This window comes from Aythya fuligula, chromosome 8 (genome assembly GCF_009819795.1).
Source record: "Aythya fuligula isolate bAytFul2 chromosome 8, bAytFul2.pri, whole genome shotgun sequence".
Classification (NCBI taxonomy): domain Eukaryota; kingdom Metazoa; phylum Chordata; class Aves; order Anseriformes; family Anatidae; genus Aythya; species Aythya fuligula.
Genome location: NC_045566.1, coordinates 24923386 through 24941788, shown reverse-complemented (window position 1 = coordinate 24941788; position 18403 = coordinate 24923386). Strand labels below are relative to the sequence as shown.

Here is an 18403-nt window from a genome sequence, read left to right as displayed (position 1 = left end):
TGGTGCCAGTTGAAAGCGGACCGCAGGAGCAGGGCCTCTTGGTGCAATACTAAACACAAAAGCTCCTGAGTGGAGAGCCTGATCTTTGTGAAGCCTGGGAGGATAAGAAAGTGAGGAAGTGAGACAGAGATGGCCCACAGTGGTATCTGAAAAGCTTTGTTGTATGCTGTTTGTGGGGTTCTTTGCTTCATATGGCCTTTGAGAAGGGCAGCTGGGATGGGGCTTTGAGCATCCTGGTCTGCTGGGAGGTGTCCCTGCCCATGGCAGGGGGTTGTAACTGGATGATCTTTAAGGTCGCTTCCAACCCAAAGCATTCTGTGGTATGACAAAACTCCAGGACTCCATAAGCAACAGTGCTTAGGGTCATGTTGGGCTAGTAATTCAAGTATTAAACTAGTATTAACGTAGTAAGCTTTAGTGTGTTTTTGGGAACAATACAGTCACTGCAAAAAAGAGATGTGTTCTATATTGTGTTTTATAAACACACTGAGTATTTGGTGATGGGTTTCATAAGTGTGCTGTGTCAAGTTCAGTCTGAAATGTTTTGTGAAAAATTACTGAAGAATTCTTGCAACAACTGCTTGTTTATCGTCTGTGCGGAATGTCTACTGTGTTGCAAGATATTTAGGGGAGGAGTTTGCAAGGGCAACCCTCGGAATGGTGGGAGTGGAATACAAGTATATTCAATTTGGAGTAGGGGAAACAGCAACTCTTTTGCAGGGGACATCTTCAATTTCTAAAGTGTGGAAATGACGCTGCTGCACTTCACGACAGGGTTTCTGCTATGGATGTGTTGTGCTACACATAAAGGTAAGTCTTTAAATGGAAATTCTTGCTTTAAGTGATGTGTAGTGACCGGTGACAATCAAGAATAAGGAACTGAAAAATAAATTATTTGTCACTTTTAATGGAACCTGTTTCAGAAGTTCTGAATGAGAATTATATTTTAGAATGTCATATTTGAGAATACATGCCTTTTTTTTTTTTTTTTTTTTTTTGTCTGAGTTCTCTTCTTTGCTTTCTGCCTGAACTTAACGGCTCACATGGCAAACCTGACTTATAACTAGACATAACCCCCTCAACATACATGCATATAAATTTCTTTGTATTTCAGTTGAACTGCTGTTATTCTGAAAACATGCTATTTAAATGCAGAATTCTGATTTGATTTTAAAATATTGCACAACTCTTAGGGTATTTTGTCATTTCAGTAAGTTCTGTGACGAATGCAGCCTGAAGAAGCTCTTCACTGAATATGTACCTTTACTAAAATGACTGGTTTTAAACTCTATTATTGATCCATTTCATAGTCTTCAGCATATCAAAACTCTTCTCCCTCCACACAGGCACATCTTAGAAGTGCTTTCCATGCACATACCTTATACTTTGAAAGAACGATCCAAGTTCTTTCATTTCAAAGTGATGGAACTAATTTCTGTAATTTGAGACAAACTGATTTGATGAAGGAACTAAAGACAATTGAGCATCATGGCTGTAAGTGTAAATCACTAGTTTAGTATAACACTGGAAAACAAGAGCCGTAATCTGAGAAATTCAGAAGTTTATTCATCTGTTCAGTTCAAGTATTTTTACTTTAGTAACTCCATCTTATGGGAAGACTGCAAAAATAGTACAGAGGCACACATTTTCTTAGAGCAAGGAGATTTATTAGTACAGTCTATTCCCAAATGCAGGGATATAGGTTATCTGAATATTATTCAACTCCCGTGTAGCACCATTCTTTGGAGATCTGATTACTCTGCAGTATCTATCAGATGAGAAGAATTTTTTTATATTTTCTGGTGGAACAGCATGCAAACACCCACTTGTCATTCATTTTGAAGAAATTGGTGGTAGGAATAAATCAGGATATAAACAGCAACGTGCAGCCAAATAACAGAAACCTGTGCACAGCTTCTGCAGGAGCAGCATGTGAAGACCCACCTCTCATTGAGTTTGGCAAAATTGTTAGTGGCGTTAAATCCGAATATGAGGAAAATGACAGAGTACAATACACATGCAACCCTGGATATGCTTTATCAGGATCAGAATGGGTAACATGCCATGGAAAAGTCTGGATGCCTGGACCACCTCAGTGTTTGGGTAAGGGTAATTTTTTTTTGCTGTTTGACTTGGCAACGGTGGACATTTCTCATTCTCTTGCACCATGTACCATTACCATGTACCGTGGTAACTCCCGTGTCCTGCAGCTGTCCGTGACCCTGTTTTGAGTTGCATTGAATGTCTGTGGTAAACAGACAGCAGGAAGAGTCCTGCAGGTGCTCCTGTTTTCACCCATCTGTTTCAAGATGCTTCTTCTTGGAGTCTGACTTTTTTGGACCCTGCAGTAGTCTACTGCACGTCAACAATAATAAAGGTTTCATCTCACTTGATCTGTGTATGTTATCTAGTGGCTGCGTGGTTAGTTAAATTCCCCTAGACAGTGGCATGTGCTGATGCTATAAAAGGCATCTTTTTTGGTGGGAACAATACAGTCATTCTATGTGCATCGCATTACCCAAAGTTTCAAGTTTGCATATCTTTTCAGAAAGACCATGTGGAAATATTCCAGCAGTGGCCAATGCTGCATTTTAAGGCAGGAGCAAGGAGAAGTATGAGCCTGGTGAAACAGTTCGCTACCAGTGTCATGAAGGATTTCAGGTCACTGGTCCCCCTGAAATTTTTTGCAGAAGGGGAAATTGGTCAACACCACCAACCTGTGAAGGTATAGGTTGTACTTCTAAGTAGTCTATGATCCTTCTTAGTCTTCCAGGAACAGTAATTAATGTAACGCCAACCGATATGTGCAAGTGAGTCAGACCAGCAGAGCTGATCATTGAGTTGCTTTTAATAGATTGCTACAACACCTGTTTTTCTGGTCCCTGAGAAGCACCAAGCAGAACTGATCAGCAAAGAAATCTTTTCCCCTTCTGGACTGAAGCCAGTAGCCACAGCTTCGCTCACTGCTTAGATTAGCAGTCAGAGGATTATGGAGGAAAGGGTGCTGGCTGCAAAGAGTGACATAGCTGGTAGCCTTACATATTTTAAATTTCAATCTATGAAAGTTACCTTTGAATAGTAAATAAACCATTTTGTTCTCCAGCGCTTTGGCACACAATGCTGTATGGCATCAGTCTGCACATTCAGCTGGTCTCTGCAGCTCCTTTCCTCTTTTTAAGTCATTTTAAGCAAAAATACAAAAATAAATAATAATTGCTTGATGAAGCATTGCAGAATGAAACCCATAGTATCTTCCTTTCCTACTTGTAGAAAATAACCTGCCTTACACAAACCACCTGTCCTCATCAGGAATAACGGTGCTTCTGAATGCGCTATTCTGTGATAGCCATATTTCTGTCCTACGATTCTCAAATGCACCCCTCTTTTCAGATGTTTGCTGTGGACCCCCTCCTGAAATTCCCAATGCTCATATTACCAGCCCTCAGCAGCAGAGGTATCTGCCTGGTGCCAAAGTGCATTATGAATGTGAAAGTAATTCACAAATTATGGGTGTAAATTATGTCATTTGTTCAGATGGACACTGGACAAAAGTGCCAAGTTGCAGAGGTAGGAATTTGTGCTTTCATAATGGCTGTTTGCTTCGTGGGGACTGTTTGGATTACCTTAAAACTAGAAAGACATTACTTTTTTTAGTTTTGTTTTCTTTGTGTACTGCAGCTTTGTACCTACTACTGCTTTCTTGCACAGAACTTTAATTTAGCTTAATGCTTCTAGAAATACTATGGGTATTTTCATCAAGAGCAAAAATATCTTGAAGAAAAAAGGCCTAGAGTATGCTGACTTGCTATTCTTCTCTGTGATACAAGTAATTTCCAGATTACACCATTTTACTGACCTTCACTAGAAAGATGTGTAAGGGCTCTTCTGTTGTGTTCAACGCTGTCAGAGAGTATCGGAATGGCAGAAGCACTAGAGGAGAGAAACAGGTGCTCTTCTCTGAGGCTCCACTATGACAGAGATGCCAGCAGAGCCTCAGGAACTAAAACATGCAGATCGGCTGGGTTCTGCAATGGCAAGAAGGTTCCTCTGAAGAGGAGCTGTGCCATCCTCCTAGTCCCTGCCCAAATCTGTGGCTTGGGGCTGAACAAGTGCAACGTGGCAGTCATACACCTCCATGGAGTCAACTTTACTTACCTGTCCCATGAGTAGTACAGGCTGATAATGTCTTCCAGAGCTCTGCAGTTCAGCAGAGAGCCAGCTTGGCTGCAACATCTGTGATTCTGAGAAGCGCTGGGGATCTCAGCAGAGGGCCATGGCCTTGCAAGGAGGCTTTTTGTGACATGTGGTGTAGCTACAGAAGTGTTGGCTTTTTCTAGAAGCTCTCACTGTCCCGATCATCTCCTGAGAATCTGGAAGGTGTTCTGCTGCCATTGTCATGTTAATTTACATTCCTGGGGCTCACAGTGCCCCTGAAATCCAAGGAAAAAAGGGGGGAAAAATCAAGTGATGTTGGTAAGGCAATATTGTCTCTTGCACTTAATAACATCATCTGGGGAATAACACAATGATTCTCTTAACTGTACTTTGTATAGGGGAATACGTTAGGGTGTACAAATTGTGTGACATTTAGGTCTCCAAATTTAAGTCTCAGGACTGTGGGCAAGTGCAGCAATATCTGTCAGACTCAGGAAAAAGGGATTTTCCATGGTATCTCTCCATTCGTGGTGGCAGGATGTGTTTAATGGAAGTCTACCAGATGGCTTCACTCAAGGGGTGCCACATCTGGAAAAGTACCGTGAGGCTGAGAGCAACTGCTGGCCAGCTCTGATTTTCAGACTCCAGCCTTTCACTTCTGCAAATCTACTTTCTGAGAATGCCTAATGTGAAGAGAGTGAGAAATTGTGCTGTCTGTGCTGGAGAACAGAGCTCACAGCTCTCCTGCTTACTGACATCCAGGAAATTCAAGTGGTGCATTGCCGTTGTGAATGCCGTGTAATTGAGTCAACTGTTAAATTACCTGCGGGCCGTAGCTGATGGGTGAGCTATCACCTGGTACCACGTTGGTGCCTAGGATTTCACAAGCATATTGAATAATCTCATTTGATTTCATGAGGCATGTGCTAGGTTTCAGCACATGAACAAATGCAGTGTCTCAGACACTGCCGTTGACTCGGACACTGCCCAACTGGCAGGTGAATGGGGTGCAGACATACCAGATGAATTAAGACCGGGCTCCTTATTGTGGTTGCTGAGCACAATGCCAAGTGCAAAGAGCAGCATTACTGGTGCCAGTGACCCAGTGCAGGATCTTCTCAAAGCAACGCCCGTTAGAATGCCAGGCTTCAGAGCAGGGTGGTGCTTCAACAGGTATAAAAATCCAAGAAGCTGCAGGGCACGACTTTTAAAAGTCAGTAAGAAATCAGTCATGATGCATTCATGCTGGCTTGCATAGCCTCCTCAGAGGCTGTAAGTGCTCCACAGAGGCAAAAAGCTATCATCTCATTAGGAACCAAAATGGTACAGCCCATCGACATTTGTTCTGGTTTGCAAACTGATCCGCTCTTGTCCCTGGTCAGGCAGCACAGGGAGCGGGGGAGAGTCAGGCTCTTCTGCAGCAAGAGCTGTGCCAAAAACACTACCCCATTTTGCAGGACAAGTGCAAGTCCTGCAGAAAGATGTAAATATTCCAGCAAGGAAAAATGGATGAACTGGCAGTAGAAGAATGAGAAGCTTTTCCATTTTCCAGGCATTTGGTTTCAAGGTGACAGTTTCCTCTCTGCTTTCCTCCAAGTCTCTCGAAGTGCTGCCTACAAGGTCTTCTGAAGAATTTGTGACTAGGCCTCTGTTTCTACTAAACTCAGATGGCTTGCTTTCTAACAGTTGTTGGTCTTCCAGGGGAAGGTGGAAAATGTGGCCCACCTCCAGATATTGAAAACGGGGACATCCTTTCCTTCCAGTTGAAACAATACCCCCAAGGTGCAACGCTGAAATACAAATGTGCAAGTTTCTACATCCTGAAAGGACCTGAGCAAATCACCTGCATTGACGGGCAGTGGACAAATCCCCCAGTTTGCTTGGGTAGGTGGAAGCTGGTGCTGCGTGGCCCAGAGCTGTGTGAGCTGCTCTTTGTCTTTCTCTCAGGCCCTGTGTGCGCTGCATTTTTGTAGCAGCACTTGTGCTGGGGCTGCGATGCTGACAGGGCAGAAGAGCAGCTGATGCTTCTCCTGTGCAGAAGGAATTTCCTCTGGAGGTCAGCTCCTGTAGCTGCCTCTGCTGCCTGCTGTCCCTCCCTGCCCCCAGTCACCAGCAGATCCAGGAAACTGGGTTGGTCTGAGTGCAAGGAAATCCAGGGCCACGAGGGAATGAATTTGAGAAGTTCTGGGACGAGTGCAAGGAGAGAGCCCATAAAAGACACAGGGAGGTTCATTGCTGAGTGCCCCCAGCCCAGGCTGTGCTTCCCCCTTGCCCTGTGAGACTGTCAGAGGGCAAAGGCCTCTCCACAGCGGTGTGTGGCGACTCAGCCATCATTGTTTTTCCATTTTGCTTTGTTGGATGCATGATGTGTCTGCATGAACTAATGACGTTCTTCTCTTGCCTTTTCCAAGTGGCTTGTACGACATCTGAAGAAGATATGGACAGAAACAACATTGAGTTGAAACGGAGTGGAGAAAGAAAGCTGTATTTAAAATCTGGCGATTTTGTTGAATTTGATTGTAAAATTGGATATGTGCAGGACCCAGCATCTTCCCCCTTCAGAGTGCAGTGCATGGACGGGACATTAGAATACCCATGGTGCAAGCCAGGAAGTAAGTCACCTCCACTCTGTCACTGCTTGGCCGCTGCCTTGGTGCGTTTTTAGTGCAGAAGCTGAGAGGAAAGCCCCTAGCAAATGTGCCTGGGGAAGAAATAGCGGGGCACCAAGGTGGGAGAGCACCCTGCAAAGCTGCAGGCCATGAGGGGAGGTTCCCCCAAGAAGCCGCTGACTGGCGTACCAGAGCTGGAAAGGCTCGTGGGGAACAGGCTCGCTGGGGCTCATCAGGGTTACTGGTGCTGGGCCTGCCCGGCTGGTTCCAGGCAGGACGGAAGGGCTGCTAAGTTCCCTGCAAGTGGCTTCCCTGAAATTGGAGGGTGCCATGGACTGTGGCAGGGCTGAAGAGAGGGAGACCATTTCGTTGCAGGCTCTCCCAAGCCTGCCTGTTCAGGCAGGGCTTTGTCACAGCCTTAGGGATAGAATAGGATCTTGAAGAATCATCTAGCTTAATCCCCTTCCTGAGCTGGAACACATAAATCGGGTAGCAGAGTAACGCGTCCAGGTGGGTTTTGAAAGTCTCCACTGATGGACACTCCACAACTCCCCTGGGCAGCCTGTTGCAGTATTCTTTCATCCTCACTGTAAAAAAGAGTTTTTTTCTCACATTTAAGCGTAAACTTCAATGTTCTGGCTTGCACCCTTTTCCTCTTTATCTGTCGTTGGGTGTCACTGAGAAGACTCTCGCTCCATCCTCCTGACACTTGCCCTTTATATATTTATAGTAATTAATAAGGTCACAACTCATTCTCTTCTTTTCAAGGTAAAGAGACCCAACTCCCTCAGCCTGTCCTTGTAAGGAAGAAGCTCCCCTCCCTTAATCATCCTTGTGGCTCTGCGCTGGACTCTGTCAAGCAGTTCCCTGTCCTTCTTGAACTGGGGACCAGAACTGGATGCAATATTTTACTTTTTTTTTTTTTTTTTTTTTTTATCTTCCCCAGAGGTCTGTACAGTGCTTGAGACAGCTATGGAGAGCAACAACATTAAACTAAGACAGCCAAGGAGAAGATCTTACATGTATCGTTCTGAGGAGTATATTTTGTTTACATGCAAGGATTCCTACCATGAAGTTTCAAACCCAGAGGATTTTAATGCCCAGTGTCAGGACGGAGTAATTAACTACCCCCGATGTGAATGTAAGTGCTCTGTGTGGAGGGCGCAGTGCTATGTAAAACTGTGGATAACAACCCAGCAGTGCAGGCTGATAACTTCTTCCAGAGCTCTACAGTTCAGCAGAGAGACAACTTGGCTGCTACATCTGTGATTCTGAGAAGCGCTCGGGTTCTCAGCAGAGGGCCATGGCCTTGCAAGGAGGCTTTTTGTGGCATGTGGTGTAGCTACAGAAACGTTGCCTTTTTCTAGAAGCTCTCACCATTCCAGTCATCTCCTGAGAATCTGGAAGGTGTTCTGCTGCCATTAAGCGATATTCCTGGGGTTCACAGTGTTTAGAAACACCCATGGTCAAGGAAAAGAGATGGGGAAAGGAATCAAGTCACATTGGTAAGGCAATATTGTCTCTTGCGCTTAAGAACATCATCTGGGAAGTAACACAATGATTCTCTTAACTGTAGTTTGTGTAGGGGAACATGTGAGTGCCTACAAATTGAGCGGAGAAATGTCTCTTTTCAGATGTGACGTGTGAACCTCCTCCAGAAATTGCTGGTGGAAAAGTTCAAGGTGTTAAAAAGCCAAGGTATTTGCCTGGGGAGACAGCTCACTATCAGTGCTGGCAAGGTTTTCAGATGATGGGGGCTTCCACCGTAACATGTCAGAATGGGACCTGGACAGGGCGGCCCCAGTGCAAAGGTGAGTTCTCTCTCTCTCTCCATGCAGTAGACTGTCAGTGAAGACTGCCCTCAAGCTAGCTCAGTGGCATTCAGGTCTCTATGTGTTAGACCATCATCTTTTTTCCATGTAGCTTTGTTGAGAATGTCTGTCCTGTTGGAAAACTCAGAGGGAGAGAGCACATTGCTAAAAGAGGTTTGTGATGTGAAGTACATGTATAGGCTTTGGGGGGAAAAATGTATCTGTTGCCTCTGTATGAACTAATGACATTCTTCCCTTGCCTTTGCCAAGCATTTTGTACGACATCAAAAGAAGATATGAACAGAAACAACATCGAGCTGAAATGGGTTGTACAAAGAAATCTGTCCATAACATCAAGAAATTTTATTGAATTTGATTGTAAAATTGGATACGTGCAGGACCCAGCATCTTCCCCATTCAGAGTGCAGTGCATGGACGGGACATTAGAATACCCACGGTGCAAGCCAGGAAGTAAGTCACCTCCACTCTGTCACTGCTTGACCACTGACTTGGTGCATTTTTAGTGCAGAAGCTGAGAGGAAAGCCCATAGCAAGTCTCCTCTCCTCTCCTCTCCTCTCCTCTCCTCTCCTCTCCTCTCCTCTCCTCTCCTCTCCTCTCCTCTCCTCTCCTCTCCTCTCCTCTCCTCTCCTCTCCTCTCCTCTCCTCTCCTCTCCTCTCCTCTCCTCTCCTCTCCTCTCCTCTCCTCTCCTCTCCTCTCCTCTCCTCTCCTCTCCTCGTCTCATTATTTCTCTCTCTTTTTTTATTTTTATTTTTTTTTTCTTCCAAAGGGAACTGTAGATTGAGTGAGATGGCTATGGAGAGGAACAATATTAAACTAAGATGGTCAAGGAAAAGATCTAACATATATCGCTCTAAGGAGACTATTTTGTTTGAATGCAATTCTCCCTACCAGGAAGTTTCAAACCCAGAGGATTTTGAGGCACAATGCCAGGATGGAGTGATTAACTATCCGCGATGTGAATGTAAGTGCTCTGTGTGGAGGGCGCAGTGCTCTGTAGAACTGTGGATAACTGTTGGGAATTAGCATAGAGGACGTGGACATGTACTCGTGGAACAATTGTTCCATTTGGGCTTGCTTTAAGCAACCAGGGGTAGGCCTTAGAAATCTCAGGGCCTGCTGTAGCTGAGCAAACCAAGCTGCCAGAGTAACTGTGAGAAGCTCCCACGGCAATGACTCCCACATCGCCCAATTAAGGAACTCAGAAAATATTGTTACCAGCAGCTGGCCTCAAGGACTAGGTCTACGTGACCGCTAATCACAAAGGGGGTTGTTTTCTGACTGCTAATCAAAAGGGGGGTTCTTTTCTTGCAGGTGGGGTTGTTTTCTTATAGTTGTTTGTCTGAGTGCTCTTGATCAATAATCTTGTGTGAAACACTGTCCGCCCCTGTTAAGTTCACTATGAAAGTTAGGCTATTCGGGCAATAAAATGGAGCAGCATGATCTGACTCAACTGGTGTCTGTCGTGCTTTCGGCTGTGCTTCGCAACAAATGGCGCCCGAACAGGCTGAGACCTGAACAGAACCTGAAAAGGACATTGCAGCAGCGCAGGAACAGACATCGCAGAGGGACACCAGTGGCGCCGGCACATCGGAACGCAGGGACACCAGGAGACCAGCGGCGTTGGGACCAGCGGCACCGGGACATCGGCGTGGCGCCGGGACCAGTGGCGCCGGGGACCAGCGGCGCCGCGACATCACAGCGCTGAGACTGAGGCATCGTAGCGCCGCCGGGACATCGGAGCGCTGCCGGGAGCCGGGACAGCCGGGACATCAGAGTAGACATCGGACCGGCGCTGGAAGACCCGAGGTACACGTACTGACCGACGCTGCAGGGCTGCCACTTACGAGAGACACGGACAGACCTGCTGGATGCCAGACACCGACCCGGGAGCACTCTACACAGGACTCACGGTGTGACGTGGCACTCACAGTGAGAGACGTGGGAAACGATGGGACGCGGGGACGTGGGGACTCACGGTGAGAGACGTGGGAAACGGAACCGTGCAGGAAATTGAAGTAATCGCGGTGGAGGTGAAAGGGACGATAATCCCCGTACCCGCAGTCTGACAGGTGAACGGGACATAACGGGACATAAACGCGGAATCCCCGCACCCGGGAGCACCTATAGAGGGTCCCTGCCAGTCACGTGTCCCGCAAAGGCTGCAACAGCATAAATAAAGGCATGGAGAGACAAGCGGCCTATGATTTGCTCAAATGCTTTTTAGAAAAGCGGAGCACGCAGGGTATAGACTGCAAAAAGGATTTACCAGGATTATTAGCATATGGAGTAGCACAGGGTTGTTTTATCAATCCGGATACAGTTTTTGAACAAGCAGAGTGGCGCAAATTTGGGGACAAATTGTTTGATGAAGTTATTAATGACAATAAGACTGCTAAAAAATTATCGAAGCCTTGGAAAGCAGTCACTAACGCCTTAGCTATACATCAGGCTGAGCAGAGAATTGCTGCTGCCGCTACAGAGCGTCTGGGATTGCCAGGAAGAACTGCTAGTGTTAACCCTCAACAGGGAGAGATGGAGGGAGCTGGGGATTGCCCATTGCCGCCTTCAGTGAGAACGATAACGCTGCCATCCTCAGAGTCGTCACTGGTGCTCCCGCCATCATCAGCAGCACTACCGACTCCTACTCCCGAAAGTGGGGAGATGGACGAGGAAATAAGAGAGCAAAAACCAGACAGAAAAAAACACAAGCCCGTTTACAGACGGTGTTCAACAGAGGCAGAGGGTGTGGAACCAAATAGCAAATGAGGCCCTACGTGAGGGTGAACACGAGATAGCTGCATAATTGGTTCCAGAGGCCTTCCCGGTAATATAATCACCACCGGAGGCCCAGGGTAATGTTACGGTTAATCTACTGAATTTGGACTGGAAATTGTTAACTCAGCTGCGGTCCACAGTAAATGACTCAGGTCTGAAAGGTGAACCTACGAGACAGATGCTGGACTACATTTGGGGAACAAATATTTTGCTTCCAGGAGACATACGCAGCATAATGAAGTTAATTTTGACCCAACACCAGCAGCTCTTATTTAATGCCCATTGGCACGCTGCTTGTCAAGAAGCAGTCGCAGTGATAAGAGCACCGGGGGACCCTTTACATGGGGTCACGCTGGAAGAGTTGATGGGGATAGGACCGTATTTTAGGACAGAAGCACAGGCATTGCTGAGACCTGATAAAGCCAAGGAATCAATGAGAATGGCCAGAAGAGCATTGGATCGGATAAAGGGGCCAGGGGGAATACCTTCCTACATGGGAATCAAACAGGGTAGAGAGGAACCATTTGGGCTTTTTATTGATCGCGTAGCAAATGCCATACAGGCGGCAGGGGTGCCCGATTACCTCAAGGGCATGATATTAAAACAGTGCACAATTCAGAATAGCAACCCCTCTACCCGCACTATATTAGCTTCCTTACCTGGGACATGGACAATCGAGGAAGGGTTGGAAAGAATGGCTCAGGTACCAGTAGGCCCACAGGCTATGTTAGTAGAGGCAGTAAAGCAATTAGGTGACAGCATGCGAGAACAGGCACAGGCTGTGACAGAGCATGTTCAGTCTACACAGAGCCAGGTCCTTGCAGCTCTTGCATCTTTGCAAACCGCCGGTTCACGCTCTGGTGGTCAAGTACCACCCCCTAGTAGCCAATTACCACACCGCTGCCGATGTTATCGTTGTGGTGCTTTTGGACACGTGAGACGATACTGCAAAGCTGGGGCAGTATGGTGCTCAAATTGTCAGTCGAACAATCACAATGAAGCGGCGTGTCGACGCAACGTGCCGGGAAACGGCCAGAACAGCGGGAAGAGTCGCAAACGCCTCCCGCAGCCGCTCCGCTCTCGGCTCCGGCGCCGGCACCGGCCGGGGCAGCGCGGCCGCGGGCGGCCACCTCTCGGCTGGGGCCGGTCCCGGTCCCTGTGCCCGAAGTTTCCCAAGCCCGCCCCGCCAAGGCGGAGGATGCAGCAGGACGGCGCGGAGCAGGGCGGCTTCCCGTGGCCGGAGCCGCTGCCCGTGGCCGGCCCGGCGCTGCCGTTCCTCTGCCCGCGCTGCGGGGAGCGCGGCCGGTTCGACAGCCTGGCGGCCCTGCGGGCGCACCTGCAGCACGGCCACGGCCGCGGCGAGCGACGGGCGCCGGCCGGGGGCCGCCCGCTCCTCCCGCTGCGGGACGCGGCGCCGGGCTCGCCGCCGGAGCCCTGCGGCCGGGGCAGCGCCTCCAGCCGCGGGGCGCCCCTCGCCGCCTTCTGCGACGCCTCCGGAGAGGGGCGGCCGGAGCCGGAGCCAGAGGCGGCCGGGCTGGGTCCCCGCCTCGTCGGCTACCTGCCCGCCGCCGACCCCAAAGCCTCGTTGGAGGCGCATGTCAGGGCGAAGTTCAGCAGGATGGTGGAGGCCGTGGACAAGACGATGGAGAAGCGGCTCGACAGGCTGACCGGGGAGCTGGCCCAGAAGACGGCGGAGCTGCTGGAGGTGCGGGTGGCCTTCGTGCAGCTCTCGCAGAAGAAGCAGGAGGTGCAGCGGAGGGAGCAGGCGCTCAGCAGGCAGGTGGACGTGGCAGTGGAGATGATCGCGGCATTGAAGCAGCGCCTCAGCGAGTCCGAGGGGGAGCTACACAGGAAAGAGGAAGAAGTTGTTACTTTCAACCACTTCCTCGAAGAAGCGGCAGAAAAAGAATTGTGGGGAAAAGCCAGGCTCCAGCGCTTCATTGAGAACCTGCTGCAGTGCGTGGACCTGGTGGAGAGGCAGCTAGAGTATTACCAAAACCAGCAGATCGCCTGCAGCCGTATAGCAGACGTTACACTCTCTTTCCTAACTAGTAATCATGTATCTCATCCATTTGTGGTGAATGGCCAGTGGCAAAAAGAAAAGGGGGAGAGTAAGGGGCGGCAAAGACAGAAACGGTACCAGGAGGATGCCACTGACACTGACGGCACGGGTAATAGCAGTAGTATAAGTGACACAGGTGCGGGGCGGCGGCGGGCGCCAGTGTCCTGGAGATGTGATGGTGAAAAGGACTGTGACAGTGCAGAAGATGAAGAGAATTGTGGCATTGTGACTTGTAGTGCAGCAGAATTTACATGCAGTAGTGGGCAATGTATTTCCAAAAGCTTTGTCTGCAATGGTCAAGGTGACTGCTCCGATCACTCGGATGAATCTTTGGAGCAGTGTGGCCGCCAGCCTGCACCTCCGGTGAAGTGTTCTGCGAGTAAGGTGCAGTGCGGCTCAGGTGAATGTATCCACAAGAAGTGGCGATGTGACAGAGATCCTGATTACAAGGATGGAAGTGATGAAATTAACTGCCCTTCTTGGACCTGCAGGCCAGACCAGTTCAGGTGTGAAGATGGGAACTGTGTCCATAGGAGTAGGCAGTGCAGTGGTGTGAGAGACTGTCTGTATGGCACTGATGAAGCAAACTCTAACAATGTTATTCAGTGCTCTGGACCTGGTAAATTCAAGTGCAGAAGTGGAGAATGCATAGATATCAATAAAGTGTGTAACCAGCAGAGAGACTGCAAGGACTGGGGTGATGAGCCCCTGAAGGAATGCATCATAAATGAATGTGACTGTCCAGCTGGGTTTGAGTTTGTAGACAAGAGAAACTGTGGAGATATCGATGAATGCCAAAACCCTGGTATCTGTAGTCAAATCTGTATCAACCTGAAAGGTGGCTACAAATGTGAATGTAGCTGTGGCTATCAAATGAATCCTGCTACAGGAACCTGGAAAGGGCCATATGGGTGTAGAAATACAAATAACACCTGTGATTACAATGACACTGCTAAGCAGGGTTTAGGGGTTTATGGCACGGAGACAAGGGGTAACAACTACAGTGTTTGGAACAATTGTACAGCTTTGGCCTTACCTCCTGATGTTTTTCTGATTTGTGGGGATAGGGCCTGGCAAGGTATTGCTGCAAACGCTATCAGAAATCCATGTTACTTAGATAAACTCATTGTATTTGCTTCTAGCCTGTTGCAGTTGCATGAAATCACCAAACATAAATGGGCATTGCTTGCACCGGATTGCAATGATAATGTTGAATTGTGCGGGGTTGCAGCTAGAGCAGCATTGGCAATTTTAGTGCTTGGAGTGGCATCTGTGGCCGCACGTAACAACTGCTCGGCTGCAGGGATCAGCTGCAGTGTGGACGCCCCTAGGTGCACCCTGAGCATTTTGTTTGGAGGGGACTCCACTCTCAACTGCTTGCCGCAGGAGCAGACAAAGATCTCCTGTAGCTGCAGACAAACAGTATGTTTTCAGCTGCTGGAGGGATACTAACTGGAGTGTTAATAATTGTATGTGTTATTCTTAAATGTCCAGGTATTTTGTGTTGAAAGTATTTGTGTAAGGGTAAGGTTTTAAAACAAAGTGTTGCAAGTCACTTCACGAGGAACACAATGAGAGACAATACTTGTTTGTTTGCTTATCATTCTAAATTATATTCTTGTGGTATGATTGAGGTTGTGGTATGATTGAGGGTGAGATGTGCCAGAGGCCTCTGGGTGTGCTCTGTATGTGTGATTGTACTGTGTACTGTGTGAGTGAGAGCGCATTTTAGCCATAGTACAGGTTATCGTTGCCATAGTGCAGGATTCCGGAATATAGCCATAGTATAGGTTATTGTTGCCACAGTGCAGGATCCCGGGATATAACCATAGTGCAGGCTAAAAGCATAGGAAATTGGTGCCGGCAAAAATCATAGGAAAATGGATTTATTACAGCACTTTTTAGAAAAACGGGCAGTCGACTGTAAGCAACTAGCAGGGCTAGTTGCAATCGGTCGAGCAAAATCAAGTTTCACAAGTACGGAGTCATTGTTTGAAGTAGCCACTTGGAGAAATTTAAGGGAATGTACTGTTTAGACCTTTTTGATCATAATGAGTTAACTCACAAATTAATTACTTTCCTGAAAGAGCACGTGAGAAAGAGTCAATATGGTATCAATCCTTTCAATCAATGGTTCACTGATTTGTTTGAAACAATGCATAGATGGTTACTGGGATTAGTCAAAGGGGGATTAAGGATTCTGTTCATTGTGGTGTCAATCATCATTACACGTAGTATTGTGATAAATGTGGTTAAAGGGTTACTAGCAAAAAAGTTATAGGGATTTTGAAGTGGTGCCAGGAACAGGTACCCAGTGGATCACTGCAAAATGGACTGCAGCAGTTTTAGAATCTGCACACGCCAAAGACGACCATGAAGAGGTTCCTGATAATCATTCTGACAATGACGTGGGCTGTGACACCTCAAGGACTGTCAAGAACAGCCTTCGATCACCATCAAGTGATTAGGCTTAAGTGTGTTACTATTAAGTTGTGTTACTTACTATTAAATTGTGTTACCATTAAGTGCTTACAGTAATTATAGTGTTATTAGGGTTAAGTTGTATAGTTGTGTTATGTTGTGTATTCGACATCTGATGTAAAACCAAGTACTGCTTGTACAAAAAGAAAATGGGGGAATTGTTGGGAATTAGCATACAGGACGTGGACATGTACTCGTGGAACAATTGTTCCATTTGAGCTTGCTTTAAGCAACCAGGGGTAGGCCTTAGAAATCTCAGGGCCTGCTGTAGCTGAGCAAACCAAGCTGCCAGAGTAACTGTGAGAAGCTCCCACGGCAATGACTCCCACATCGCCCAATTAAGGAACTCAGAAAATATTGTTACCAGCAGCTGGCCTCAAGGACTAGGTCTACGTGACCGCTAATCACAAAGGGGGTTGTTTTCTGACTGCTAATCAAAAGGGGGGTTCTTTTCTTGCAGGTGGGGTTGTTTTCTTATAGTTGTTTGTCTGAGTGCTCTTGACCAATAATCTTGTGTGAAACACTGTCCGCCCCTGTTAAGTTCACTATGAAAGTTAGGCTATTCGGGCGATAAAATGGAGCAGCATGATCTGACTCAACTGGTGTCTGTCGTGCTTTCGGCTGTGCTTCGCAACAGATAACAACGCAGCAGTGCAGGCTGATAACTTCTTCCAGAGCTCTACAGTTCAGCAGAGAGCCAGCTTGGCTGCTACATCTGTGATTCTGAGAAGCGCTCGGGTTCTCAGCAGAGGGCCATGGCCTTGCAAGGAGGCTTTTTGTGGCATGTGGTGTAGCTACAGAAATGCTGGCTTTTTCTAGAAGCTCTCACCATTCCAGTCATCTCCTGAGAATCTGGAAGGTGTTCTGCTGCCATTAAGCGATATTCCTGGGGTTCACAGTGTTTAGAAACACCCATGGTCAAGGAAAAGAGATGGGGAAAGGAATCAAGTCACATTGGTAAGGCAATATTGTCTCTTGCGCTTAAGAACATCATCTGGGAAGTAACACAATGATTCTCTTAACTGTAGTTTGTGTAGGCGAACACGTGAGTGCCTACAAATTGAGTGGAGAAATGTCTCTTTTCAGATGTGACGTGTGAACCTCCTCCAGAAATTGCTGGTGGAAAAGTTCAAGGTGTTAAAAAGCCAAGGTATTTGCCTGGGGAGACAGCTCACTATCAGTGCTGGCAAGGTTTTCAGATGATGGGGGCTTCCACCGTAACATGTCAGAATGGGACCTGGACAGGGCGGCCCCAGTGCAAAGGTGAGTTCTCTCTCTCTCTCCATCCAGTACACTGTCAGTGAAGACTGCCCTCAAGCTAGCTCAGTGGCATTCAGGTCTCTGTGTTAGACCATCATCTTTTTTCCATGTAGCTTTGTTGAGAATGTCTGTCCTGTTGGAAAACTCAGAGGGAGAGAGCACATTGCTAAAAGAGGTTTGTGATGTGAAGTACATCTATAGGCTTTGGGGGGAAAAATGTATCTGTTGCCTCTGTATGAACTAATGACATTCTTCCCTTGCCTTTGCCAAGCATTTTGTACGACATCAAAAGAAGATATGAACAGAAACAACATCGAGCTGAAATGGGTTGTACAAAGAAATCTGTCCATAACATCAAGAAATTTTATTGAATTTGATTGTAAAATTGGATACGTGCAGGACCCAGCATCTTCCCCCTTCAGAGTGCAGTGCATGGACGGGACATTAGAATACCCACGGTGCAAGCCAGGAAGTAAGTCACCTCCACTCTGTCACTGCTTGACCACTGACTTGGTGCATTTTTAGTGCAGAAGCTGAGAGGAAAGCCCATAGCAAGTCTCCTCTCCTCTCCTCTCCTCTCCTCTCCTCTCCTCTCCTCTCCTCTCCTCTCCTCTCCTCTCCTCTCCTCTCCTCTCCTCTCCTCTCCTCTCCTCTCCTCTCCTCTCCTCTCCTCTCCTCTCCTCTCCTCTCCTCTCCTCTCCTCTCCTCTCCTCTCCTCTCCTCTCCTCGTCTCATTATTTCTCTCTCTTTTTTTATTTTTATTTTTTTTTTCTTCCAAAGGGAACTGTAGATTGAGTGAGATGGCTATGGAGAGGAACAATATTAAACTAAGATGGTCAAGGAAAAGATCTAACATATATCGCTCTAAGGAGACTATTTTGTTTGAATGCAAATTTTGGTTCTGGGAAGTCTCAAACCCAGAGGATTTTGAGGCACAGTGCCACGATGGAGTGATTAACTACCCGCGATGTGAATGTAAGTGCTCTGTGTGGAGGGCGCAGTGCTCTGTAGAACTGTGGAGAAGAAGGGAGGGTCAGCTTTAGGGGCCTTCACTTAACCCTCTACCAGTTTGTGACTGTCGTGGGGCTGCTCCTGTTCCAAGGGGCCTGGGGAATCAAACTGAAGCAATGGGAATGCTAGGCAACTTTGCTGTCCACTGCTCTCAAGAAACATGGCTATGTGCCAGCCTTGGTGTTCATTCCTTTTCTATTTTCTCTCTTTACATTG

The 18403-nt window shown here is 47.4% G+C and overlaps 1 protein-coding gene across 1 annotated transcript; it reads left to right on the top strand.

The window, feature by feature from the left end:
- Positions 1 to 12571: 12571 nt before the first annotated feature.
- Positions 12572 to 13423, top strand: LOC116492229 (protein ZNF365-like; the record flags this gene model as incomplete). The annotated part of the gene is made up of 1 exon (XM_032192804.1): positions 12572 to 13423. A coding segment is annotated over exon 1 (852 nt), but the record flags the coding sequence as incomplete, so codon positions are not given.
- Positions 13424 to 18403: the final 4980 nt, after the last annotated feature.